This window comes from Chelon labrosus, assembly GCF_963514085.1.
Source record: "Chelon labrosus genome assembly, chromosome: 23".
Lineage (NCBI taxonomy): Eukaryota > Metazoa > Chordata > Actinopteri > Mugiliformes > Mugilidae > Chelon > Chelon labrosus.
The window spans coordinates 6505608-6533520 of NC_140356.1; the positions used below are offsets into that span (position 1 = coordinate 6505608).

At 41.4% G+C, this 27913-nt stretch overlaps 2 protein-coding genes across 4 annotated transcripts; one reads left to right on the forward strand and one right to left on the reverse strand.

Moving 5' to 3' along the window:
- The first annotated feature begins 17 nt into the window (after window positions 1–17).
- rpap3 (RNA polymerase II associated protein 3) lies at window positions 18–6212 on the forward strand. Of its 2 annotated transcripts, XM_084573336.1 has the most exons (17): window positions 18–126; window positions 327–487; window positions 581–736; window positions 824–934; window positions 1008–1135; window positions 1706–1827; window positions 2196–2266; window positions 2354–2488; window positions 2581–2708; window positions 2846–2967; window positions 3122–3192; window positions 3291–3383; window positions 4073–4272; window positions 4395–4578; window positions 4707–4804; window positions 5386–5486; window positions 5584–6212. In XM_084573336.1, the coding sequence occupies exons 2-17, from the start codon at window positions 335–337 to the stop codon at window positions 5667–5669; spliced, it is 1959 nt and encodes a 652-aa protein (XP_084429462.1). In that variant the 5' UTR covers window positions 18–126; window positions 327–334; the 3' UTR covers window positions 5670–6212. The 2 variants fall into 2 exon arrangements, with proteins under 2 accessions (XP_084429462.1, XP_084429461.1); XM_084573335.1 differs by having other exon boundaries at window positions 26–487.
- A 16498-nt stretch (window positions 6213–22710) lies between these two features.
- On the reverse strand, window positions 22711–27661 carry mapk12b (mitogen-activated protein kinase 12b). 2 transcript variants are annotated; one of them, XM_084573904.1, is made up of 12 exons: window positions 27528–27661; window positions 26837–26966; window positions 26620–26678; window positions 26419–26530; window positions 26298–26327; window positions 25941–25988; window positions 25729–25843; window positions 25563–25634; window positions 25184–25263; window positions 24528–24606; window positions 24266–24439; window positions 22711–22912 (listed from the first exon to the last, which is right to left on the reverse strand). In XM_084573904.1, exons 1-12 carry the CDS (start codon window positions 27644–27646, stop codon window positions 22848–22850), a joined length of 1083 nt encoding a protein of 360 aa, XP_084430030.1. In that variant the 5' UTR covers window positions 27647–27661; the 3' UTR covers window positions 22711–22847. The 2 variants fall into 2 exon arrangements, with proteins under 2 accessions (XP_084430030.1, XP_084430029.1); XM_084573903.1 differs by lacking the exon at window positions 22711–22912 and having other exon boundaries at window positions 24059–24439.
- Between the last annotated feature and the right edge of the window lie 252 nt (window positions 27662–27913).

A 27913-nucleotide genomic window follows, 5' to 3' on the forward strand; every position in this document is an offset into this window, starting at 1 on the left:
GCTCTAGTCTGCTGCCATGGCTCCGAATATAAACAGACAGCTGTGAATCAAGTCACTTTATTCCTTAGTGTTTAGTCAGACTAAGTGCTACTACATTTAACTGTGAACCAGGAAGAGAAGCGACAGGTATTTTGTAAGGTTCAAATAACTACAAAGTCCCTTTCTTCACTTTCTTCTCTAAATATGTGGCGGTTTTTGCTAGCAAGCTAGCTGCTAGCCGCAAAAAGCATGACAGCGTGATTCTCGACTTTTCCCTCTCGGCGCCAGCACCGACTCTAAGACGACAAATGTTAAGAATTTGCCCAAAACAAATGTCTGTTTCACAGGGAGTAATATGTCCGCGGGAAACAAGGCCGTTGAGTTACAGCTTCAGATGCGGCAAAACGCGGAGGACCTCCACGGCTTCATGAAGGAGCTGGAGAGCTGGGAGAGTGACATAAAGAAGAAGGATGAGGAGCTGAGGACTGGCGGAGTCCAGGAGATTCAGGTTTGTCCCTGCTTTAGACACCCTAATTTGTCGTAAGCAGGTATTGTTTTGCCGTGAAATCCCTTCAGCGTCTTGTTGTCTCATGTGTTGTAGAAAAAGCTCCCACCTGTGCGCAACAAAGACTACAAAACGAAGAAGAAGAAGAAGAGGAAGGATCTTACTGGCAACGGTGACACTAAAACAGAGGAGTCAACGCAGGAGTCAAGAATAAAAGCATACGACTATCGATCATGGGACAAGTTTGATGTGGTATCTAATGCATCTATTTGAAATCTTTTAACATATTACAGTATATCAATAGCAAAAGTTAACTGCAGCTTTCATTTTTCACCGTAGGACAAGGTTCTGTCAGAAATGGATAAGGAGGACTGTCCCGCAGAGTCAAATGAGTCAGACTCAGAGGAAGCTGCAGTTGATCAGGAGAAAGCACTGGCTGAGAAAGAAAAGGTAAACATTAAATGAGAGATACTGTGATAAAAATAAAGCATAACTATTCCTGCTAACGCGGTTTGTTTTCCAGGGTAACAAGTTTTTTAAAGATGGGAATTATGATGCTGCCATTGAATGTTACACCAGAGGGATGGGTGCAGACCCTTACAACCCCGTGCTTCCCACAAACAGAGCGACCTCCTTCTTTAGACTCAAAAAGTAAGTACAGCGTATCGTACGGCTGCTGTATTGTCGTGGACAACACATGCAAATTAAGAAAACAGTTTGCAGCTCATGTGCTGCAAGTACTCAGCACAAGCAAACACAGAAACGTGCTGCAGGTAGCACAGGCGTCAAGGGTTATTTATCCAGTTAGCAGTTAGCCTTGTGTTCAGCATGCTTATTAAACTGCAAATTCAAATGCAGTTTGTAATGTAACACTGTTTGCTAACATCATGTTAAACAAACGGCTGACTTCACAAACTTAAAAAGTCACAATGCACTGGACAGTAAAGTGTGTTCCTAACAAGGTTCATCACAATATATTTGTTGTTGTCTGTTCTATTTGCAGTGCGTCTTTGTTGTATTTGTTTGCAGCACACGTGTCGTATAATTGTTTCCTTGCTTTGCACCTAGATCCTTAAGTTTCAGTCGACTGAGTTCTAAAGATGTTTTTGGTGTTTTTCGATAAAGCTATTGAGACTGAAGTGGAGGTTTCCTACGTTCAACTGTACTGGTAGAACGTAGCTTTTAATTCCCTGTAAGTGATCAAGGGTTCCTCCTTTGCAGGTACGCGGTGGCAGAGTCCGACTGCAACCTAGCGATCGCTCTCGACAGTAAATACTTCAAAGCCTATGCTCGGAGAGGAGCGGCTCGCTTTGCACTGAAGAAATATGAATCTGCCCTAGAAGGTAACGCTTGGTTCAAAGGACGAGACAGTGGCTACCTTTTTATGTGGAGTCGACCTAATTAAATTATTCTGATTCCGATTTAATTGTTAACATGGATGCTGAACAAAATAATGTTTATATTAAGTGCTGATATTTTCCTATAGAACAGACTATCAAAAATTTACACCACCCCTCTCAATCTGAAAATGTCCTAAGATCTAGTCAGAATGTTCTCATTAAGATAATTACAGGAAACATTTTTATTTTCATTGGGCTGTTATTCTGATTCTGATTATTAGTGGAATTCTAGTGTTCATGTTATCATACAGTGGCCATTGTCTTCTAACTTGAGTGTACTGAGACGAAAAAATGAATCTGTTTCTGAACAGATTATGAGATGGTTCTGAACCTTGACCCTGGGAACTTAGAAGCACAAAATGAAGTGAAGAAAATCAAAGAGGTGAGTGTGCAGCAAAAATTTCTATTTTGCAATCAGCTCTCCAACCTCCTCCTCTCTAATGTCCTTCAAATGTTGTGTCTCTTTCAGGCCCTCGGCCTTCAGGAGTCTGCTGTCCCCAGTGAAGCCACGCCGACGGGGGATGCTCCTTCAGCCGATCCTGATCAGCAGGGACTCGTGGAGGAACAGCAGAGAAGACAGGAGGCGGTTGTCCAGAAAGACAGAGTAAGCTTTGCTGACAGCTTTTTAGTTCTGTACCACGGCATGTTATTCCCCAAACCCTAAAATAAACTGTTGGTTGCTGGATGTGATTTCAGGGGAATGCTTATTTCAAAGAGGGGAAGTATGAGGCAGCTGTGGAGTGCTACAGCAGAGGAATGGAGGCCGACAGCATGAACGTCCTTCTGCCTGCCAACAGAGCCATGGCCTTCCTGAAGCTTGAGAAGTAATTGAAAAATAATTCTGTTAGAACAAATTATAAATCAGTGAAGGTTTTTCATTTTGTTTCTCTGTAGATGTTATTTAATAAATATTGCTGGCAGCATACTCATACTAGGCCTTGTCATTTTAATTCTGTTCCAGGTATAAAGAAGCTGAAGAGGACTGCACTAAAGCCATTTCCTTGGACGGTACTTACTCCAAGGCTTTCGCTCGCCGAGGCACAGCCAGAGTCGCTTTAGGGAAACTGGAGGAGGCCAAACAAGGTGCTGCACCAAACCGCCCCAAAAAATTGAACAGCAGCGACTACATTTTATATCCGCTAAAACGGGCGTCACAGATTTAGCAGTATTCTTCTTTCTTTCTGTCCGTCTACTGCTGTGTTCATTCCCATCTTTACGTCTCTTGTGTGCGCCACAGATTTTCAGCAGCTGTTGAAACTGGAACCAGGGAACAAGCAGGCCCTGAATGAACTCCAGAAACTCCAGATTGTATGTTTCAAAACCGAATTATAAGTGTAAAATACACGTTTGAGCTTCCAGACTTCTTTTTTTCTCATTGCAGTTTTTCTCGTGTATTATTTGTATAGGACACGGCCTCCAGTGGGCTTCTTCAAACGGAGGCGGGCTCGCAGAGGAGAACAGTCCAGCCAATAGACAAACCAACACATCTGCGCTCGACTGTGAGTTGCAAATGTCTCTTTATAAGATTTTGCTCCAATGCATGAGTCAGATTTGACACCACTCAGAGTAGGATAGCTGCTTTCTGCTGCACTGAAAGCAGTAAAGGCAGATATTAGTAGTGTATGATACTGAAAATAATGGTTTGGTGTAACAGCATCGCAAGTGTTTCATGTTGAAGTAAGCTTCTTTTCTGACTTTTATTGGATAGACTGATACAGAGGGACAGGAAGTGATGGGAAGGAGAGAGAGAATGATGTGCAGGAAATGGCACGAGCTGGTCTTGAACTGGCGCCACTGCATTAAGGATTGTAGACTCAGTTCATTTAACAGATAAGTTAGTGTCTAAACAATTAACATACTGTAGTTTGTCATGAGTTTATAAAACAAGTTTGAGTTTAGGCAGTTTGACAGACAAAACTAGTGCTTTAGATGGAAAAATAATTGGCAAACTAATGTATGTAGAGAATCATAAAGGGTGTCAGGAGTGTGACATCGTCTTCTTTTCCCCATCCTTACATGTTTTAACAGTCTTTCTCCACCAAGTGGCGTAATAGACCTCAGTGGAGACTGAGCATCTGACTGCTGTTTTTTTTCTTTCATTTTACCTTCACCGAAAGGATCAGAATTGGCAATGGGAGGCTGTTTATTTTATAAAGCTTGACAACACTTTCTCTGTCCCGTTCTTCAGAAGCCTCTGAGGAGGATTGACATTGAGGAAGTCAGCGGAAAGGTGACAGTGCCTGACGAGGAATCTGGTCCCTCCAAGACCTTCCTCCAGGAAGTGGTGAAGGAGGCTGATGATGGATCTTCTCCACTGTCCACATCCCCCAGCGCCAAGATGATCAAAATCGAGGAGATATCGGATGTCCCCTCGCATGCATCTGAACAGTAAGTAGTACTTACTTTTTTTTTTTCAACCATTGTGTCATCTGGTTGTTATACTTGTTGTTTGTGTGTGTTCTTAACATCATTTCCACTCAGTAAACGGGTGTCCTGCTTCTGTTCACCAGAACTCCTGCTAGCAAAGAGACCAAACGACCAGCACAGGAGGAAACTGTTCATCCTCCTGAACCATCAGTCAGACCCTCCTCCACAGTGACAGAGCTGCCTCCTCCACCCACCAACAGCTTCCAGCTGGAGGCTGACCTCCGCAAGATCGGGAAAGAGCCCGAAGTGATTTACAGATATCTAAGGGTGAGCTTTTCCTATTCTTTCTTTAATTCAGCCATGAATTTGGATTTTAAAATAGCTGTCAGAAGTGAATTAACAAATGAAACTTAGCTGCTGAAAAGTAAATGATCATCCTTTTTTTTTATTTGCAGCAAATCAAGCCAGAAGCATACGTTAAGCTTTTCCACAACTCCCTAGAACCTGACATCCTCAATCAGATCCTGACGACGCTGCACGACTTCTATATCAAGTGAGTTCTTTAAATACAGCTCGTGGTATCTGCCCTCGATCTACTTACGTTTACTTAACTCCTCTAATGGAGCCACAATAGACGGCATATTTTCCACAACTGTCTGCTGGTGAGCAATGGGAGCTCATATTGTGACCCAAATATTTCCACAGCCTGCTTCTGATTGATGACAGCAGCTACATGCTACCAGCAACATGCCGTCCCACTGATTCAGCACTTCTTGCTAGTGTCTTTTTATAGGCTGATGTCAGAATATTTAAACCCGATTTCCACAGCGTCACTTCTCTGAGTTAAAAGAGCCTCGTTAACCTGCTGGTTGGTTACATATTGTAATCCTGGATTCTATTAGTGTAAGTGCAATCGGACGCGTTTGAATTGGAGCTGTTTTATGAGTATGATTCGATGAGCACAGGATCAGATACTACTATTGGTTTCTGGACATGCCTAATAATTCAGCACAGCCGCATTTGCTGCTTCTTACACTAGAAGACAAACAGAGTTAGAGTTACAAACTCTTAATATCCCGGAAACAAAACAGTTTTTATATCATATTGTGTGTACTAATATTAGTTTATATGCAGGAATGAAGCACCGGCCGTCACACTAGAGACCCTCAGCAGTCTAGCAAGCGTGAGACGTTTCGACATGGCCGTGATGTTCATGTCATCCCCGGAGAAGAAAGGTGGAGTATCCCTGAAGCTCATACTTTTATTTTCTCTTATTTCACACAATCCATCATATTTATAATTCTCGTACTTTACTTTTGTTTCCTCCCCCAGTACTTAAAGAGCTGTTTGACTTTCTTCACCAAGCTGACCTAGACGGATCATCTGTGGCAGCGTTACAGAAGAAGTATGGCATCTGACACTTGAATTTAAGGCGTATGTGCAAACTCAACACACTGGAGATTTCACATCCAACTATTGAGATATATTCTAATACTCAATAAATATTCATTAATTTCACTTCCTTTGAACTGGACAAATGGACAACTATAATATATCAGCTTGGTCCAGTTTAACTTTATTTAAAAGTTGAATAAGTGGTTCCTTAAACTGATGAACAGGCAGTGCTGAAAATAAAAATAGTGGTAAACTTTTAAGTGGATATTACACTGAGTTCAAGGTTTTTAAAAGGACACTTTATTTTTTAAACTGACAGATATTTTACTGGGCCACAGAAGGACATTTTCTATGAACGGGAAGTGTGCATTTCCAACTATCTTAAAAGCAATGTAAAAGTATGGCTGGGTCTATGCAGTGTTCGAATGCTCTTCCCGTTTCTAGACCGGCCAAATAAGTCCTGCATTGGGCTAAACCGGCGTAAACAAAAGAAAACTGTGCAAGAGATGAAGGTGTTTAGTTTGTCAGTCTTTTTGGTCAACTATAAATAAAGTGGTATTTTGTAATTTGTGTGCGTGACGTCTTTGGAGCATACCACCTCTCTGATGTGTAATGAATTGGCACCAGGTAATCAGCAACAGTAATGCAGCTCAGCATTTATTAAACATAACAGTTGTCAAGACAAATGGGAACAGAAAATTAGATTAGCCTTGTCTTATCCAAACCTAAAGGCCGCACACAGTCCATATGTCGTTTTTCTCTACCTGTCTAATCTTGCTGTGGGATATTGGAACCCGTCCCAGTGTGCATTGTGTTAAAGGCAGGGAAACACCCTGGTCAGGTCTCAAGTTGCTCGCAGTCAGAGAACGCAATGCTTGAACAAGAAGTATCATTAATGAAACGATAACCAAAGTATATGAGTGTTCTCTGCTGTGTGCAGAGCAGATAAAGAAACTATTTTGCAGCTGGAGCGCAGTTCTTCCAGTGTCTCAACATCCACACCAGTTAGGATCTGCAGTGAGAATTAGACTGGAGTTATCACGGATATCAGCTACAATGCCTTTATACACTCAAACGTCAGACAACAACCTACCGGAGACACTCAGCGTCTTTTTGACTGTCACTGTCTTCCCGGTGACAGCGTTCTCCGCATGGCATCTGATGGACTCAATGGCAACTTGGCGGTTCACAGTGATATCAACCATGCCACCAGTCACATTCTTCCCGTACATGTTCCATGTGACGATGCAGGGAGGAGTGCACTCAGCCGAGCACGTAAACTTTGCTGTGACCCCAATTTCAAGGGAGTCTGGCCCTGAAATCACCACATTCTTTGGTCCCTCTGCAAGAAAGAAGACAGAGAAATACAAGCAACTGAAAACTGTAGTAAATATCTACTCAAACACAAACAGAAAAGCTAATATCAGCAAAAGGAGTCGATTCCTATTGTTTTCTTACCAGGCACTACTACTGTGGTCTCGACTGTTTTATTTTTCTTCGTCACTGCGTTAAAAGCCTCACAGGTAAGAGTATCCTTGTACGGAGAGGTTATAGGTGTGAAGAGTATGGAAGTATTTCTGGAGATGAGTGTGCTGTTGTAAAACCAGGCGATGGAACAAACGGGGAAGCAGGCCACCAAACACTGCAGCTCCATTGTGGATCCAGGCAGAGCGAACATCACTTCTCCCACCGGCCCTTTGTTTGGTTCCACTATTGCCACTTTATCTGGTCCATCTAGAAAATGTAAGAAAGATTAATCAATTGAATACTCAACTCTGGGTAAATTACACATTAAATACAGATTCACTGTTGTTCTCGGATCTGTATGATAATATTAAGCACAGCTCAGTTAGCTTAGCATAGAGACTGAAATCTCAAGGCTAAGAGACTAGTCAAGACACCAGAAAATTAGGTGATATTTTGCATTAGCTTAACCTTTTTCTTCCTTTTTTTTAATCGCAACACTCTTCCCTGTCAGCGCTTTCTTCCTGCAGGAGTGTAGAGAATACTTATGGCCATGTGATATTTCAGTTTTTCTTTTTTAGTGAATTTGCGAAAATGTCTACATTTCAGTTTTTCTGTCAAAATGGGGTGCTGTGTGTAGATTAATGAGGAAAAATATTAACTTAAATGATGTTAGCAAATGTCTGCAATAGAACAAAGAGTGAAAAATGTAAGGGGTCTGAATACTTTCTGTACCGGCGGTATACTTGAAGTTAATGCATTTATTCTACATGGTGACATCTGATAACATAGGCCAGTCAGAAACTCTAATCTGGTTCTGGTTTATTTACTGTGGAAATGGCAATTAAGATGTGATTGAAATGTAATTTATGATTTATGCAGTGGCTGATAATGTAGTTATTTACGTTATCACCATGTTTGCCACCATGTTACTACCGTAGCTCAGAATGACGAACCAAATGCAACCACTAGAGAGCAATGTTTCTCAAAATGTGTTCTGATCTGTACTTGTGTTCTCGTTGCCCAAGTACGGTTCCAATTCAGTATACGCATCTGTACAGTCCAAAGGCCCGTATATGATAGAGATGCATCAGGAGGTTTATCCACTTGTGTGGATTTGGAACAGCCATCCCAGCATGCATTTTGCAGGCATCATCAAGTGCGCTACTGTTACAATTACGAACTTACTGTAATGTCTCTCAATTACAAGTCCAAAGTTTGTGTGTTGGCAAATGTAGTTTCCCATACATGGTTAAAAAGTGAGGATATTCATTTGGTTGCACTACCCAACCTCAACAGTAGAGGGCACTAAACCAACACAAAAGTCCTTAAATTTCTTTCACATAGTTGCCCCAAGAGACAAAGTGTGAAACGCTGTCCCTAGATATCTTTAGTTTACGGCTTAAATCCTTTAAATTCATTAAGGACAATTATGTGCTAATAAAAAAGTTACTTTTTATAAACCCCTAAAGTCTGAATGAGAAGAACCACTCAGATGTGAATTGCACATAAATTTACTTGAAAAATGGACCTTGAAATGTTACTTTCACCCTATTATGCTATGTTGCATTTGCTTGTAAGACACACTATATATCGGTAACAGCCACTATAGAGAGGAAAATACTGGATATTAGGCTTCAGATAACCTTTAAAGTTTTTAGGAAAAACGTGTACGATGATGACCATATACTTACAGTTTATTTGCATTTTGTAGCCAGTAGACTGGATGGGGGAGCCCCCCTCTGCCACCACACACTGGTATATACCATCATCTGTCTGCAGGAGATGAATGAAGTTCACAGTAGTGTTGTCAGGTGAGAACTGCACTCTTTCAGATGCCAACATTGGTTGGTTGTTTTTCAGCCATGTAATGGAGGTAGGGTTCTGAGAGCCAACGCACTGCAGAGAGAAAGGCTCTCCTTCCACTGGCAGAGCCTGAGAAGCTGGACTGACTGAGATGGGGTCTGCGGGGATAAACCATTCAAAACACCAAACATGAATATAAAAAAATAGCTTCTTGTACCTGAACCCATTTTTACATATCCACACCAGTGAGGATCTGCAGTGAGAATTAGACTGGAGTTATCACGGATAGCCGCTACAATGCCTTTATACACTGAAACATCAGACAACAACCTACTGGAGACACTCAGCGTCTTGTTGACTGTCACTGTCTTCCCGGTGACAACGTTCTCAGCATGGCAACTGATGGACTCACTGACAACTTGGCGGTTCACAGTGATATCAACCATGCCACCTGTCACATTCCTCCTATACAGGTTCCATGTGATGATGCAGGGAGGAGTGCACTCAGCCGAGCACGTAAAGTTTGCAGTGAACCCGATTTTAAGGGAGTCTGGCCCTGAAATAACCACGTTCTTTGGTCCCTCTGCAAGAAAGAAGACGGAGAAATACAAGCAACTGAAAACCATAGTAAAAATCTACTCAAACACAAACAGAAAAGCTAGTGAATAACAGCAAAAGGAGTCGATTCCTATTGTTTTCTTACCAGGCACTACTACTGTGGTCTCAGCTTTTTTATTTTTCTTCGTCACTGCGTTAAAAGCCTCACACGTAAGAGTAGCTTTGTATGGAGAGGTTATAGGTGTGAAGAGTATGGAAGTATTTTTGGAGAGGAGTGTGCTGTTGTAAAACCAGGTGATGGAACAAACGGGGAAGCAGGCCACCAAACACTGCAGCTCCATTGTGGATCCAGGCAGAGCGAACATCACTTCTCCCACCGGCCCTTTGTTTGGTTCCACTATTGCCACTTTATCTGGTCCATCTAGAAAATGTAAGAAACGTTAATCAATTGAATACACATCTATAATTGGGTAAATTACACTTTAAATACTTGTAACACATTCATTACTGTTCTTGGCTTTGTATGCTAAATATGAAGCACAGCTCAGTTACCTTAGCTTAACTTAGCATAAAGACTGAAAGCTCAAGGAAACTGCTTGAATTTACAGAAGGAGAAAAATGCCCACCAGTTTTTCTAAAGCTCATACTTTTAAATGCTATGGCTTTTGTGTTTAATCAGAATGAAAAACAATATGTCAATAAATACCACTGAATGTGTTTCTACAGGCTGAGAGACTGGCAGTGGGACACAAGACACCAGAAAATTAGGTGACATTTTGCATTAGCTTACTTTTTTTTTTTTTATCGCAACACTCTTCCCTTTCAGCACCTTCTTCCTGCAAGTATATCTGAAGTTCATGCATTTATTCTACAAGCTGACATCTAACAACATGCCAGTCAGAAATTATAATCTGGTTTATTTACTGTAGAAATGTCAATTAAGATGTGACTGAAATGTAATTTATGATTTATGCAATGCCTGATGATGTAGCTATTTACATTATCACCATATTTGCCACCATGTTGCTACCGTAGCTCAGAATGGACGAACCAAACACTGCCACTAGAGACCAGTGTTTCTCAAAATGTGTCCAAAGGCCTGGATATGTTAGGGATGCATCAGGAGGTTTGTCCACTTGTGTGGATTTGGAACAGCCATCCCAGCATGCATTTTGCAGGCATCGTCAAGTGCGCTACTGTTCAAATTACAAATTTACCGTAACGTGTCTCAACTACCAAGTACGCAAGTCCAAAGTTTGTGTGTTGGCAACTGTAGTTTCCCATCCATGGTTAGAAAGTGAGGGTATTCATTTGGCTGACTCTTGGCCGTCTGAGGTTCCAGTGTCAAGGTGTGAATGAGATTGAAACTTCTTGGGGACAGAAGTTAAAAAGTATTGTAAACAGATGGCAGATTGAATCTCAGTCCACCTCCTCTGTTTAGTGAAGGTTTTTCCAGTTTGACATAGATGGCTTCCTTTACTCCTATTTCAAACCATCGGTCTTCTCTGGCTAAGATTTGGACGTTGTTATCTTCAAAGGAGTGTCCTTTGTCCTTCAGGTGTAGGTGGAACGCTGAATCGTTTCCTGATGAGCTGGCTCTCCCGTGCTGGTACCTGCGAAGTTTCAATCTCATTCACACCTTGACACTGGAGCCTCAGACGGCCAAGAGTCGTTAGAGAACCATTCATAGGGAAGAGGACAGGGACAAAACAGTCCCCCCTCAACAACAGGTAAGTACCCAGCCGTTAATGGAAATTAGCTGCACCAGTTTCTGGTTATTAGCATAACAAGCACGTTTTTTCAGGAGGAGTTCCTATTTAAACCTCAGACTTCCCACCAGTCCCTTAGTACTGAAGAAGCTACTTGGATGAGTGGTGAAACGTCTTCTCTAAAAAACTACAAGTCCAGTTGCCTTTTTGAACCTTTTTTTTTTTGGATATAAATTTACTTGAAAAATGGACCTTGAAATGTTACTTTCACCCTATTATGCTATGTTGCATTTGCTTGTAAGACATACTATATATTGGTAACAGCCACTATAGAGAGGAAAATATTGGACATTAGGCTTCAGATAACCTTTAAAGTTTCTTTGGAAAAACTTGTACATTTTGACGAGACTCCAAATACCATATACTTACAGTTTACTTGCATTTTGTAGCCAATAGAATGGATGGGGGTGCCCCCCTCTGCCACCACACATTGGTATATGCCATCATCTGTCTGCAGGAGATGAGTGAAGTCCACCGTAGCGTTGTCAGGCGAGAATTGCACTCTTTCAGATGCCAGCATTGGTTGTTCGTTCTTTAGCCATGTAATGGAGGCAGGATTCTGAGAGCCGACGCACTGCAGAGAGAAAGGCTCTCCTTCCACTGGCGGAGCCTGAGAAGCTGGTCTGACTGAGATGGGGTCTGTGGGGATAAATAATATTAATATAAAAAAAACAATAGCTTCTTGTAACTGAACCCATTTTCATTCAGAAATCTAGTGGGAGAAATATGGCATACTCACCAATGACAGTTAGGTTCATAGTGGCGGTCATTGTAGCATTAGATGCTGTGTTTGTGGCTTCACAGATTAGAGGCTCAGTTTTAGAGTAGTCATTAAAAGTCATCTCCAGCTTATTTTCACATTTTGTCTTATTCCCCTGGTTTAAGATTGGTAACTGGATTTGTTGTCCCTTGAAAGTCTTCCCCATGTACTTCCATGTGAAGACGCAGGGCGGAATACACAATGCAGAGCATGTGAATATGTACTGCTGGCCCATCGTCACTGTACTGTCACCAGTAATGCTAACGTCAGATAAGCCTAAAGAACAAGGTTGAGAAAATGAGAAACAGTGCATGATTATATTGTTATTATTAAATCATTAGTTAGATTTTAGTTCTCAGAGAAAAAAATCTTTCACGTACTTGCCACCCACAGACTGAGAAGTGTAGAGATGTAGAGCTGTGAGACAGTGTTTTGAGCCTCACAGAGCAGAGTTTCTGAAGTAATGGTACTGGCAGGTGGAGAGACAGAGATTGTGTTGCCTTTTTCAGTGCTGTAAACCTCATCTTCGAAGATAATGGTCCACGTGTAGGTACAAGAGGGGAAGCAGTCAGCTGAGCAGGTGAAGTTGGATGCAGTGCCAAAAGTCAGCATGGGCGGACCGCTGATCTGTATGTTTTTTGGCCCAGCTGAAAAGTTTGGAAAAACAACGTGACTGAAAAGAAGCCCTCCTGAGGAAATTCATGAGCTTTCCTCCCTGAATTGGTCACTCATACCTGTCACTTGCAGCGTCTTATGGGCTGAGGCTGAGTTCCCCGTAGCAGGGTTTACCGCTGTACAGGTCAGGGTCTGTGTGGGCTCTAAGTGCGGAAGAGTCAGGCTCAGCTCTGACCCTTTAGAAGTCACATTACCCCTGGTCCAGGTGTACTGGCAATTCGGATAACAGTCAGCCCAACAAGTGAAACCATACGGGATTCCCACTGTCACTATGCTGACTCCATTTATCTCCATTGAGGACGGCCCATCTGTTAGAGGAAGTTAAATAAAGCTTGAACCCTTCCAAGAATCATTGATATGTTATTTTTTCTTTTTCTTTTTTAATTACATAACATTTTGAAATCATAAAGACAAAAAATATGGGAAGTAAGAGTATCTTACATGCGGTGTCTGCTTTGATTCCACCATGCTCAGTTTCACTGGCAGAAAAACCTTAAATGTAAGAAAAGAGAATAAACTAACGAAAAAATCCAGTCATACAAATTAATGAGCTTTTAAATCATCCAAAAATCCTGACTGCTGCAAGCAGAGGCTTATTATGTCTCTGCATCTTCTTACCTGCCAGGCAGATGAGCAGCAGCGGCAGCAGACAGGCTGAGTGATGAACCATGGTGCTGCAGACAGCGTGAACTAACTTTCTCCTCTCCTGCGACCATCCACACTCTTATAATGCATGGGGGTAAAGCCTTGCCCACTCTTATCAACATCTCGTGCAACTCACAAACAACAAGTGAGCTAATCTTCCTGGTATAGGAGTGCAATTCTCCGGTTATCAGCTGGGTTTATTCTCTGCAGGGCGTGCATGCAAGCAGCCGATGTTTGTTCTCGTCTTTTGTGGGTTGCATTTGTTTCTTTTGTACCTGCAGACTTAACCCAGTCCAGATAATGTGGCACTCTGTTCTCTGCAGTCTGCTCATATCTTCCTGCGGTTGCAGATGTAAAGATGTTAAACTCACCTAATCAGGGCATCTTGATAAAATATAAGTTCAGCTATATGTAAGATCTGATACGTTCGACTTTTGTTTTTTTATTTTTTGTGGTTCTGTTAATGGCTTTACATTTTGTTTATACCTCTACTGTATGTTGTCACTGTGATTACAATGTAAAGATTCACATGAAAAACATTTAGCTCACTGAGAGGAGACATTAAACTCGTTGACACGTAAAGTGAATAGTACCGATTAGCTTGGAACCTGTCGAGGGGTGGGTTATGTTAGGCAGAAAGGTAACAGTCACTTCCTGAAGTTGATGTGTTGGAAGCGTAAGGGTCTGAGCCACTTGGACACATTGCGATGGCCAGAGCATCTCCAAAACAGTTGGTCTTGTGTTCCCGTCTTCCAAATGTGATTCCAAGAAGAGCTATGTGTCACAAATAGCTGAAAACCTTAATGGTTGCACATGAGGTTCCATTGGTGCAGACCACTGTCCGCTGATGAAAGGTCCTACAGTTGACATGAGCATCAGAACTGGACCACAGAGCAATAGAAGGAGATGGCATCTGTATTCTCTCATGGCCTCTTTCAGCAGGAAAATAGTTCAGGAATGGTTTGAGGAAGGTTAAGGTTAGGCTTGGCCTTGAAATTTCCGACATCTCAACCTGATAAAGCATCTGCTAGACGTGCTGATAAACAAGTCCTTGGAGGCCCCACGTTACAACTTAGGTAGCTGTATTTGGAGATATTTATTTGCGCATTTAAACCTACATATACTTCTATTTTTGCTTTAGTTTATCACCTTTTGTTACAGTTCATTAGCATTAATCGGATGAAAGCATGTCCACTGTTTTTGCTCAGTTTTTGATCTCTACCATCTGTTGTAGCTGGATGTATGTGGTTCCATAGCTGCTAATTTATCTGTTGTGTGCACCAGCAAGGCTCTAAGTGTCTTGTGTGCTATATGCTGGTTAGTATAACATACAGTGACTTTTTAATGATTTAATAACTGAAAACAACTAACCCCTCCTGCTCAAGTAGCACAAAAAATGAAAGCCAACCACAACAGTAGCACTGAACATAATGGTCCGTCTTACGTAGTCGTATTGCTTTCATACTGTCATCTGACATATTGTTATTAAAAATATTGCATGTAGCTGTTTTAAATCGGTGACATTTAAGGAAATGACAGACTGTTTGATTGTTAGCATGAGTAGAAAATTAAAAACCAAAGCACAGTTTTTGTTGCCTTTAGGAATAATAATGGCTGATCCTCAAGATTAGTTTTCTATGGTAAAATAAACTTAATAGTACATATTGTTGTATAATAGAATTCTCTAAAAAGGAGAAAAATGTATTTTTAATGGTTAGTATCAAGTGTGTAGTCACATTACTCTCTGATTACAACTGTTTACACAGACCTATTGCTAACAGCCAGTATCAGGAACAATTTTTTATTAGGAAAAACAAGCAGCCAGCTGAGGAAAATATTAAACAGACAAGTAGCGTACTTTTTGGCTAAGCATGTTGTGGGCATGCTAAGCTGAAACCTGGTCAAGTCTACTAAGCTAAAATTAACTTAAAAGGCTAAGTCTAGTCTGCTAAGCTAAAGTAGTTTATACTGATATTTGCCGGTCCAAAATTATGAAAGTATGCACCTAAATTAATTTAGCAAACAAGTCGATAGAGGCATGCTTAGCTAAAAAGTGCGGTCTTGTCTGCTAAGCTAAATTGGATAAATATTACAGAAAACATGCAGCTAAATAGAATAGAATAGAATAGAATAGAATAAATAGAATGCCTTTATTTTCACTATACACATGTACAATTAGATATAGTGACAATAAAGGCATTCTATTCTATTCTAAATTAGCTTAGCACACTAGTAGACCGGGACTGTATCTGTTTCCAAAAGGTGTAGTCTAGTGGGCTAAGCTAAATCAGCTTTGCCAGTACAAGATTACAAAAAACAACCAGCATGGTGTCAGCTGGAGATATTGAAATATAAAGTTAGGAGGGCTAGTTGGTTTAGGTGAGTTATGTTGAGTGAATTCGGGGCAGGCAAAGTGTAGTCTAGTCTAGTAAGCTGGGATGTTGCAACACAGGCTACTGTTTGCCATCTGTGTGTCTAAACATCTAAATCGTGAAAAATCTTCCTATTCTACCCCTCAACTTTTGGACCATTTGCTTAGCTAAACAGTGTCGTCTAGTTAAGCTAAGTTAGCGTAGCTGCTATATGCCATTATGAAAACATGCTGCTCAACTGGCTTAGCAGACTAGTAGATAGGTGGCCACAGGGTACATACTTTGCTAAAATGTGTGGTCTCATCTGCCAAACTAATTTAGCTGTTTGACAAGTCTAGATTACGGAAACAACACCAAAGGACATTAGAGTGGGTTTAGGGAAGGCATACAGTGTTTTTATAAACCTCCATCCTCTCTGGACGTCAAAGCAGTACAGCCTCAGAACAAAAGTCTGTGAAATCAGTGCTGTTATATGGTTCAGAATGCTGGCGAGTGACTGCAAATGACATGCAAAAGATCAATGCCTTCCACAATAGATGCCTCCGAAAAATGTACCGCATCTTCTGGCCTGAGAAGATCTCAAACAAAGACCTGCATAGGATAACCAAGTGCACCAGCGTTTTGTTGGAAATCAAACGCTGACAGTTAAGATGGTTGGGCCATGAGATCAGAATGGACCAGGATCGAATACCAAAGGTCGCCTTGAGATGGACCCCAACTGGGAGAAGAATTCAAGGTCGCCCCAAAACAACCTGCCTACAAACCGTGACAGCTAAACTATAGGAGATGAATCTTACATGGGGCCAGGCACAGCATGCAGTGCAAGACAGGTCCCCATGGAGGCAGATCATCGAAGCCTTGTCTCCCACCTGGGACAAAGAGGATTAGTAGTAGTAGTAGTAGATTACAGAAAACGTGCAGCTCAATTAGCTTAGCAGAATAGAAGACAGGTAGAAATGGGCTGTATGCTTAGCTATAAAGTGTGGCCTAATCTATTAAACTAGATAAGCTTTGCCAGTTCAAGATTACAAAAAACAAGCAGCATGGTCTGCTGGTGATATAAAGAGATAAGGCAGATGCAACCTGTCAAGAAGGATTGTGTTTAGTCAATGTGGGGGAGTCATCTCTTGTAATTGACCTAAATCAGTGAAAACCTCTCAACTCAGCCCCCAACCTTCGGACCATTTTCATTAGAGCACGGGCTAATTTGCTAAGATAAATAGCTTAGCTGCTATTTGCCAGTACAAAAACCAACAGCTAAATTAGCTCAACACACTAGTTAGTCTACTATGTAGACTAGACCACACTTTCATATGCTAAATTAGCCAAGTAGTACTAGGTTACAGAAAACATTTAAAACTAAAAAAGTTAAAACAATTAGCTTAGCAGATTTCTAAGCAGGTGGATAAAATAATCATTTACTTTATCTGCTAGAGGGGAAATTTGCAGTGTTACATCAGCATAGTTAAGGTGCTTAGCTAAAAAGTGTGGTCCACTCTGCTAAGAAGAACGTACAGTATGGTGTTAGCTGGTGATACTGGGATATAAAATGAATGTAACCAGTTAAGGAGAGTTGTGTTCACTGTATGTGGGGGCAGGCAGAGTGTAGCATGGCTCTAGGTCGCTGCAACATACTGTTGAGTTGTCTATGTGTGACGGCATTATCACTGTCATGCAGACAAGATATGGTGACATCCTTGTTATTTTGGTTATGGACATGTTTTCAGTGTTTTCAATGCTAAACCCATTGAAGGAATATGTCTGTGCTGCAACATTACCATTCAACCTGCAGGTGGAGACAAAGCAAAATAGTAACTAAACCAGACAATTTCTTTATCTCCACAAGAGTTCCATCTAGTTTTTAAGCCACCCATTTCACAACGGTGTGGTTGTGTAACTTTGTTCAAGATTCAAGATTTCTTTATTGTCAATTTTTCAATACATTCACGACATACAGAAAAATCAGAGAAATCGAAAAACTGATATTTCAATCGTATTGCACAAGGTGAAATTAATTACAGCTTATAATTTTTATTAGTTCCAGCAGAGCACTACCTTTTACCATTATACCTGAAAACAACTGATCTTCAAAAATGGAAGTCATCACACTGTCATATAGGCTTTATTTAAATCGTACATTTGATATCAGAAAAAAAAAAAGAAAATCAATGCATTTTATTTCTGTGTAAACATTTAAATTGTATTAATGTGAATGTTCATGCACACATTCTCCACTACCTACTCTGATATTTAAGCCACTTTCTACTTCACTTCATCCCAAGTGCAAAGACTGCCCAGCCCATTGTCAACATGTGAAGCAAATACATAAGACTAATATGCAGCGAGAGTCTGATTACAGTTATGTGAGTCATGACTTATCCGAGGTTCAACTACCGTTCTTCATTAGTCCTTTACAGAACAAGGATCTGGTAGACAGAAACAAACACAGAGACAAAAAGACAAATGATTATTATTTTTTAAATGAGAAATCCATGTCTGTTATTTAAGCTAACACAATGATACCAAATAACAGTACAATGTGAATTAAAGACAATAAATATCAACAAAATAACAGTAAAAAATTAAGTAAATTGCATTTTGTCCCATTTTACAAAGAGTCTCACCTGTCTATAATGGATCACAGTGTAAAGGCAGTAGAAATGATGAAGGCTAACAGCAATGCGGCTGAAGTTTCTTGAGGACGTGTGGACAGGTTGTGAGTTGACCCTGCACCTTTAGAATAAACAACAATATGTAGGTCAAATATCAGTAAACACATGTAAGATTATCACTGTTTTAAACTCTTTTTATGGGGTATCTACCTTTTAATCGTACAGTTTTTATGGCTGTTTCTGTCTTCCTTGAAAAAGTGTTATATGCCTCACACTTGAGAGTGACAGTTTGAAGTGGATGATCCACTGTCAGCTCAATCACATTGCCCCTCACGGACTGATTGTCCGCAAACATCACGTAGCGACAAGAGGGTTGACATTCAGCGGTACACACGTATTTATACTGTTTTGCAATTTCTATAACGTCTGGGCCTGTGATCTGGATCTTTGATGGACCAGCTGAAAGAAGGACAGAGGATAGATCATCAAGGTCATTTAATGCATTTGGAACAAAACGACAAATATGTCAAATTTGTGTTGTGCTGTCTGTACATATGATCTTCAGATATTTCTTTGCCAAGTAGGTATGTCAAGTAATTTTAAATGCTTTCAGGCAGTCTAATGCTTATTTAGGAAGCCATGCAACAGCCATTTGTGCTTCTTAATTTTCAAATCATCAGTACTTGATTGATTCTGATTGGTTTAGTGCCTGCTTGCTTTTATTTAGCCTTTAGCTAAAGTGGTTGACATGTTATTCGGTCTCAATAGTTTTTTGCTGAGAGCTAGAGTGGTAGGTTTGAAGTTCAAACTGGCTGGCTTAGCTTAGCACAAAAACACCTTGTCATATTTACACAGCATCATTTTCTTGTATTGTATTAAATAAACGATAACAATATACAGTCAGTCTGTGTATATAAAGACAGACAACCACCACACAATGTCCCCCATAGGAATACCAAGGGGAATTTTTGAAGTCCAATTTGACGCCTTGGCAGATGTGTTACTCAAAGTGGCCATGCCCGTATTTAATTGTTGTTTGTACCAGGCTGTGAAGTCGGATATTTTAATATGGCGGTTTATGAGATTGACTCGCATTAGGTGCCAACCTCAAATGGTCATTCAAGGGACTTCAGTTTTTCATGCTTGTTCTTAAAGCTCTGCAGGTTACTGCTTGTACGGTATAATATGTTAATTAATCAGCTTTGGAGTTAGCGCAAAGCCAAGTTAGCTCCAAGTCAAATGTGCTTATGCTAAGCTGTGGTAACTATTTATGGACTCAAGAGTCCCCAAAAAACCCAAGAATATTTTTCAAAAATGTGTGTTTTTGTTTGTTTTTTTGTTTTGTTTTTTTTATCTTTTATTCTAGAAGCTAACATCAATATATAGAGCTGTGGATCAGTAAAATATTTTTTGTGGAAAGCTGCTTTCACCTCACTAGTTAATTTTGTGAATTCTTGACTTACTTGTCATTGCTACTTTTTTAGTAGTGGTGACAAACAGCCCAGACACAGTATTAGTGGCTTTGCAGGTGACAGCTTTGATGTTGTCTGCCTCCTGAGGACGGACAGACAGACTGTTTGGTTGACCACCAATCCACGGTCCTTGATCTATCCTCCAGGTATAGCTGCAAGATGGCCGACAGTCGGCTTTGCAAGTGAAAGTGGTGCTCGCACCGGGATTGATCATGTCAGGGCCCATGATGGAAACGTTAGTAGGTCCGGCTAAGGTCAGAAAGACAAACATGAGTCATGTGTAGGAAAGGTGTAGGACAAAGGCTTGAGTACAGAATCTGTTATATTTTCTTGTTTAAAAAAACAACAGTATGATACCTAACACCAGGAGTCTCCTTGTTACCCTGGCAGTCTGATTTGTGAGCTCTTCCGTGACTGTACATGACACCGTCACACCCATCATCCATGTGTCGACAGTGAATGCTAGCACATTGCCCTGAACCTGGTCACTTCGCCCAACCAGAGACATGGAGTAGGTACATGCAGTGCAGTTTGCATCACACTCATAGCTGTTAGGTACACCCACAGTCACATACATTGGGCCAATAATTGCTACTCGCAAGGGTTCTGAAAATGTAACGACAGTCACAATTAGTACAATAATTTAAAGACATGAACATTCTTACCGTATTTGAACCAGGGTATAAGAGTCTGTATACTGTATTTTCTTGAGACAATGATACAACACAATTAAGGATTTATAGTTTGGTGGAACAGAAAATCACTTACTGTTATAACTGGCTGGTTGAGTCTGTTCTACATCTGAACACAGCCCAGGCTGAAGGCCTAACACGACAGGCAGTGAAAGAATCAAGAATACATTATGATACAAAATTTGTCATGTGCTGTGAAACCGTTAGCTTATCAGATTGCATTATTTTCATGGGATGTGGCTGAAAGAACGGAAAAAACTCAAACAGCAATTGTGCCTTCAAATGAGGTGCTGGTTATTGTGTTCACTAGAGGAGTCGGAAATGGCGGAAGGCCAGGTATTTATGGGTGATAAGTTACTGTAAACGCCTTTGCATGCTGTCATCACAACCTAATGAGTGTCATCTGAAGGCAGCATTAGTTCCTTAATTGGGATGGTTTTTGGTAATGCATTTTTTTAAAACTACTAAACCAATGTTTCTACTACAAATCTTGCTCATTTTAATGCATTTAGTCGCTGCACACGTACTTAGCTAACGTTACATGCTGTGTAATTTGACATTTCTTGAGACATTTTGCAATTCTTCTACGTGTGTTACAATTACTCTGCGTTTTAGTATTTAGTGCTGACAATGCAATGATTATTTTAAATCATCTACTGAATAAGAGTTACTGTGCAAGTAGTTTTTTACTGTTGTTGCCAAAGTTGCGCTAATTTAACGTTATAAGCCCTATAGTGTTTTAAAGCTAACATGTTTTCTAAAGTAATAACTAGAACCTATGTACTTAAAAGTAAAACACAAGTAAAGTACAAGTCCTTCACAACTGAATTTTGTTATTTTACATTTATAACAATTAATGAGCATAAAGTTAAGGCAGTACAAAATAAACTTAACAGTCAGTCTATATGACAGCCCTCACTGTTCCACAGGGGCGTGTTATCGCAGCAAATGTTTGACTTTCCCTTTGGTATATTCATCAAAAGAAACACTGACTGACTTACCTGTAAGAAACAACAGCAGCAAAAGCCTGCTGAGAGTTGATTGTCTTCTGTTTTGTTTAGACCCGTTGGTATTATCCATTGTCCCGCAAGAAGCTGAAATGTAGAGCCACTAGGAAATACACGACTGGCACAGCAGTCACTAAGCTGGTATCAGAAGTCAAACGGCTCTTATCAGGCAGAACTGAAAGCTGCCCTCTTAGTCACTAATAAAAAATCCATTGCTTTTAGCTGATGGCTGACTGCGCCTGCAATGGTTATAAAAAGTATTCACTCCAGGTGACTCTCCAGATTTTCACCAGCTGCTCATAAAAGCTATAGATTTGTTTACTTGTGCAAAGTTCATTTGTAAGAGTGGAGACTTGCAGAGCCAGCTTGTGTTTTAGAGACTGTAGTATGGTGTGGCTGGTTTGGAGACTGGCCTAAAAAGGATCACAGGTCTTATGACTGTAAAAATGGAATAGGTCTCAAACTAGCTGGCATTCTGTATTGGAAAACACACTTAATGAACCTCTCAAAATATTGCACGGCATCATAAAGACAGTATGTGGTTAACCCAAAAGAGATTTGATCTTTATTGTTGGACCCATTAGACAATTCAATTTTTCATTCATTCATTCATCTTCTGTACCCGCTTATTCCTGTTAAGGGTCGCGGGGGTCTGCTGGAGCCCATCCCGGCTGTCACTGGGCGAGAGGCGGGGGTACACCCTGGACAGGTCACCAGTCTACTGCAGGGCCAACATAGAGAGACAGCCAACCATTCACACTCGCATTCACACCTACGGACAATTTAGAATCACCAAGTAACCTAATGAACATGTCTTTGGATGGTGGGAGGAAGCCGGAGTACCCAGAGAGAACCCACGCAGACACAGGGAGAACATGCAAACTCCACACAGAAAGGCCCTGTCCGCCCATGGATTAGAACCCGGGACCTTCTCGCTGTGAGGCATCAGTGCTAACCACCTCACCACTGTGCCGCCTAATTAAATTTTAAAAAAATGTAATTCCAAAAAAGGAATTCGTTTGTATGAAATGTTTTATTAACTATATCCACTTCTTCCCTCCCATCAACCTCACCCACAGTTACTGTAAATGTCCCTTATCAGAACAAATGATCAAAACGCAAACAGACAAAAGCTGCATTCACGGAAGTTTTATTTATGTCATTTCTGAATTACGGACTAAAAAATCTGACACATTTACAAAAACAAAAATCACAAAACAATGAAATGCAGTGGGGCAAATCATATTTATTGAAGGCAAAACTTTGACAAGCTAACCCGTTACCCCTACACAAACATAAAAAGTCAACAAGAAAAGAATATGTCTGGGTGTGAATATGTACAGGTTTCCGTGTGAGAACGTGTGCGCTCTTAAAGTGAAGTCTCTTTGGCGTCCCGGGGGGGCCTGAAGGTCAGTATCTCTGTGAAAGTGTGACCTGTGTAAACACAAAAGAGAAGAGGTTTTATGCATCAGATATTCTAAATTAGATCTAGAGTCCAATCCAAAACCTCCGTGATGGATATGGCCCCATTACAACCATGTATAAAGATCTGAGCTGGGTAATCGGAACGCAAGTGGCCATCTTAAAGTACATATGGTCACACCTGGCATTTCATTTTGAACACTTGAGTTCCAGCACTCACCTGGCACTTGAGATAAATCTCAGTTTCACAATCTTTATGCAAATAAACACTAACATGATTTGTGATACAGAACAATGATGTAACAGCTGTCATCCCTATTGAATCGCTACCGCCCTATCAGAACCATGAACAGTTGTTTGTTGTGTGTGTGTGTGCGTCACGACAGAGTGGAATGATTTACATTTTGGCATAAGCTCTGAAGACTTTCTTTGTCACTGAAATGCCACATGCTAAGTTATTATTTATTTATTGATCACCGCCCTGACGTTAGATATTTTAAAGACCTGCACAAAGCTCAGACTATGACTCGAACCCTGAGTAATTCCATATGCACATGTTTCACCACCGTGCTGTTTGAAGCAGTGACAGAAAGATCTCACGCAATAAAGGTAAATGAAGAAACTGGTGATTACTGAGGAAATATGTAACTCAACAATAATTAGCCACATGCCAATATAGTTTACGCAAGAGTACCCCTGTTGAGTAGGCGGTCTTTAAAGGTTGTATGTGCTCAGATCAATTCAACTCTAATTACTTTATTTGTCCCCGAGGGCAATTTGAAACAAGGATGGGACAAATGCGGACAGATGTGACCCAGATCTCTTAATGTGGTCCGAGATTGGATCGTAAAATGCGACCTCTCCTGGGTGTGTTCACACCTGTACTTTACACTGGTCACCTTTGATCCAATTGAACGAGGCCTATGAAACTGTGCTGATCATGTTATACATATTGCAAATGACAGCTTCTTAAAGAATTATGAAGTTAGATCTTCAGTGACCTCCTCTGGCAACCAGTGAGAACTCTAACAGCACGGAAGGACTTCCTCATCCAGTCTCTCCGTATTTGACTGGTATGCTGATTATAAAAGTTTTATAGCGTCTTCCAGCTTTGGTGCGGTGCAATAAGCTGTAAACAGCACTGACATATTACTGATATGCTAGCTAACTATCATATCCAGCAGATGCAGACATTAGTATTTGAATGAGAGCGGTGGCATTTAAACTAAAGCTGATGGGAACTACAGAATTCTGTGATTATGTTTTATGTATGTGTCACATCTGCTGACTCCTTTCACACTACATGTTGAAACTGAACCCTTCTTAATATGACATTTTGACCCGTGCTTCCTCTTCCTCCCTTACGTTTCCACTGGTCCAGAGGCAGGTCGGTGTTGTCCATGGTCTGATCGTACGGCAGAGCCTCCGTCTCCTCCTCTTCATCTCTGTACTCGCTGAAGAAAGGGAGGTCGAGAGCCTCCGAGGCGCTCACCCTGCGCTCGGGGTCCAGAAGCAGCATCTTCTCCAGGACGGACACCGCTGCAGAGCAGAGAGATGCGCGCTCAAAGGTAAAGATTTAGTCGAACCAAAGGGGGCTATGAACTGGAGAGGGAACATCTTCACGTACCGTTTGAGCTGGCTTTGGAGAAAATTGTGTGCAAATCTTTTTTTGGCACTTTTGGAAGACTTCTGACATAGTTTTTGGCCTGATGAGAGAGGGAGTGGAGAGAAAAGCTGATGTGTTTAAGAGGTTTCACATGGACAATACTTTCTTTTTAACCATCTTAGCACACTGAAATGCTTTACCATTTGACGCAGGAGTATAAGCCCTTTTCCCTGCTGGTGAAAACAAATATTCCATTCTCATGTGTACAACACATATAGCTGACATTAAACATTCAAAGACAGTGTATCACCCATGTGTTAACTGAAATAAGGTCAAACTCAGAATGTTGGAAACAAAAATTATGTTGTTTGCATATTTCACATGAAATTTGGAATATTGTCTGGAATAACAGTGGAATATTTGTGTGCGAATAAACCTACTGAAGTACAGACAACAGCAGCTGAGGTCAACTAAATCCGTCATAACGGATTCCAACCAGGGGGAAGTATAAACAGAAACCATTCCTGCAGCATACTCTGCTTCTCCACTTCTTGTTGCAGTCCAAACTCACCGCAGCTGCAGTTCTCTTTGAGGCTGGAGAGAAAACTGCAAACCTTTGACAGCACGCTTCCAGCCGTACAAACTGTTTGTAACAGTAATCTTTGGTTGTGACTTACATCTTGGCTCTGTAGTTTCACAACGAAGTCAGCAGCTGGGGTCCCGGTAATCTTCATGATCTCTCTCAGCTGGTCCAGGTCTGACAGAAGCTATGGTTAAGAATCTTCTAGGACTTTTATAATTCAAGTACAAGCTTTCTACTCAGCTGCGGCAGTAATTGCATCAGCATGTACAGACCATAGAAACAGGGAAATAGACATTTCACAATTAAATGGCGCTCAGTTTTTCTGCAAGATTTCTGTTTCCCAGGTAGATTAGTTTCCCAGGATCACTAATGTTATAGCTAAGGTCTGAAAGAAGTTAACTGCTTCCACATCACACCGATTTGCAAGTCTGCGTTGGGTAACACCACTGGGCACTGACAACAATCAAGGATACGATCATTCCCTTTGAACAGCGGCTTTCCCAGCAGCATCTCTGCCATGATACAACCTGCCGACCAGATGTCCACTGCAAAGCACAAAGCAAAACACCACCTTTCTCCGTGACTTTTGTGTGAAAAAATAATGTTTCCCGCGCTCCCTGCCAGGAACGAGAGTTTTACCAGTTTGTGTGTAGTGCATCCAGTTGAGGATGACCTCGGGGGCTCGGTACCAGCGCGTCACCACGTAGCCGGTCATTTCGGCATCAGCCTGCCTCGCCAGGCCGAAGTCAAGGATCTGAGATCACGATGAGATGCAGAAGCATGACGTAAAATTGCGTAAAGAAGCGGGCCGATTCAAGTCAAGATACATTTTTTTTAAAACGTTGAGTTACCTTTAACTCACAGTCTGGGTTAATGGCTAAATTTCCTGGTTTTAGGTCCTGGGAGAAAGCAGAAACATGGGACAAAGGTCAATATAATAGTCATAGTGACTGATTCTGGACCCTGAAGTTTGACTGTTCTTGCAGAGCTAACAACAGTGACAACATGACTTTAGATATGAACCTGTTTAGATATAAAGACATTTCAATAATTCAGTCTAAGACACATCTTGCCTTGAGCTAGACACAAATCCACACATAGCAAGTCTCCCTGTGTGGGAATCAGTATGAATGGGATTGAGAGTGAAAAAAAAAGGAAAAAGCACCACCCCCAAAGGCTCAAAGTCCAAAAGGTCAAAGTTCACGCACCCTGTGGATGATCCCTGCAGAGTGGATATACTGCGGACAGAAAGAGATAAAAGCAACATCAGCTCCACTTCTCACTTTTTATTTTCATGAAATTGTTAATGGACTTTGCCTTTCTCTCCACCTTGAGTCCTTTCAGCATCTGATAGACGAGGAACTGCACCCGGTCCTCCGTTAACCGCTCCAGCTTCATCAGCTTGCCGAGGTCGGTGCCCATGAATGGCATCACCAGGTAACTGCGGGGGGGTGAAGGGAGGAGCGGAATGAAAACAAATGAACTCCATTTGATTCTGTTATTAACATTTAGGAAAGATGGGGAACTTACAAGTCACGAAAGCGGTCCAGTGAGATTTCGGCAGTGAAAACATCCAACAGGCCGATTACCTGATAGAAGCCAATCGGGTGAAATAAAAGCAGGATTAAAGTCTATCTGGGGCAGTGTTGTAATCACATCTTTTCCGCCTCTTTGGCACTGCTTCTGCGCCATGCATTAAGCTTATATATTTCTCCAGTGAAACAGTCTACTCAGAGAGCTTCCTTACATTTTCATGCTTCATGTGTTTGAGGAGTCGCAGCTCTCTGTAGGCTCGCTTGGCAAAAAGTTTGGACTGGAACGGTCTGTGAAGCTTCTTGATGGCCACCTGTGACCCATTGCGGCGATCCCATGCTGAACTGAAAGTGCACAGACGTGTAATGCAAATAAAAATGTGCAACAGTTTTACTCTTAAACTAGAGTTTTAAATGTCTCTGGGGTCAACCATGCGTTCTTAACATTATTAAATACACCTGTGTCCTTCCTGCCGTGAAAATAGTCACAACGTCTGCTGTGATTGGAGACAAAGTAGTGGTCCACTTCTATTCTACGCACTTAACTTGGGGTCTTTCTTGACTTCTCCTAACAATGAGATTGGGGGTGGTTTTCTTTGTTGACCCTCATCCATACAAAACAATGCAAAGAGGGGCCCTGCAGAGCCAGCTGTGGAGACTGACCAAAATATCCCCCACAGCAAGAAACTACTGTTTAATATAAGAGTATAGTGAAAGTAAAAAAGCCCACGTTACATTTTAAGAAAACGTAACACAATGGTACTAATTATAAAGGTCGGAGAGATATTACTTTTCCCTTTTACTTAAGTATTTGTTTACTTCTGTTGAAGTGCCGACATTTACTTGACATGAAACAGGTTTCTGTGCTTTAAGAAACCAGAGCTAACGCTCCCTTCCTGAACTCACCACACAGTCCCATAGGCGCCTGTTCCGACCTGCTTCAAGTCTCGGTACCTCTCCGGTACCTCCCACACGGTTCTGTTGACCTCCTGCCGGTAGAATCCCGTCCTGGACCGCACTGCCATACCCTATGGACGAGACGAGGCTGAGGTCAGGATATGAGTCCGCTGAGTAATCTCATGTGAAGAAACACGGGGTTGTTGTTTTCAAAGCGCAAGACGCGCCGTCGGTTCTTCAGCGCAGATTCCTCCAGATGAGCCAGCCGACCACTTGTGCGCTTCGCAGGGCCGCCAGTCACACCCCCAACAAACACATGCACATTGTTAGTCGTGGATCCTGGTCGCTAAGGGTAGTCTATGGGTGTGTCTACAATGTTGGGGAGAGAAAGAGCC

What these genes read in the sequence shown, in the direction of transcription:
- rpap3 (XM_084573336.1), top strand. Translation starts at nt 335, where the DNA reads ATGTCCGCGGGAAACAAGGCCGTTGAGTTACAGCTTCAGATGCGGCAA. An exon ending in TCCTTCTTTAGACTCAAAAA is followed by an intron (nt 1,136 to 1,705) that starts GTAAGTACAGCG and finishes CCTCCTTTGCAG; the next exon opens with GTACGCGGTGGCAGAGTCCG. An exon ending in ACTGGAGGAGGCCAAACAAG is followed by an intron (nt 2,968 to 3,121) that starts GTGCTGCACCAA and finishes TGTGCGCCACAG; the next exon opens with ATTTTCAGCAGCTGTTGAAA.
- mapk12b (XM_084573903.1), bottom strand. Translation starts at nt 27,646, where the DNA reads ATGGCAGTGCGGTCCAGGACGGGATTCTACCGGCAGGAGGTCAACAGA. An exon ending in AGATGCTGAAAGGACTCAAG is followed by an intron (nt 26,328 to 26,418) that starts GTGGAGAGAAAG and finishes TTCTGTCCGCAG; the next exon opens with TATATCCACTCTGCAGGGAT. An exon ending in GCTGTTCAAAGGGAATGATC is followed by an intron (nt 25,264 to 25,562) that starts GTATCCTTGATT and finishes AGCTTCTGTCAG; the next exon opens with ACCTGGACCAGCTGAGAGAG.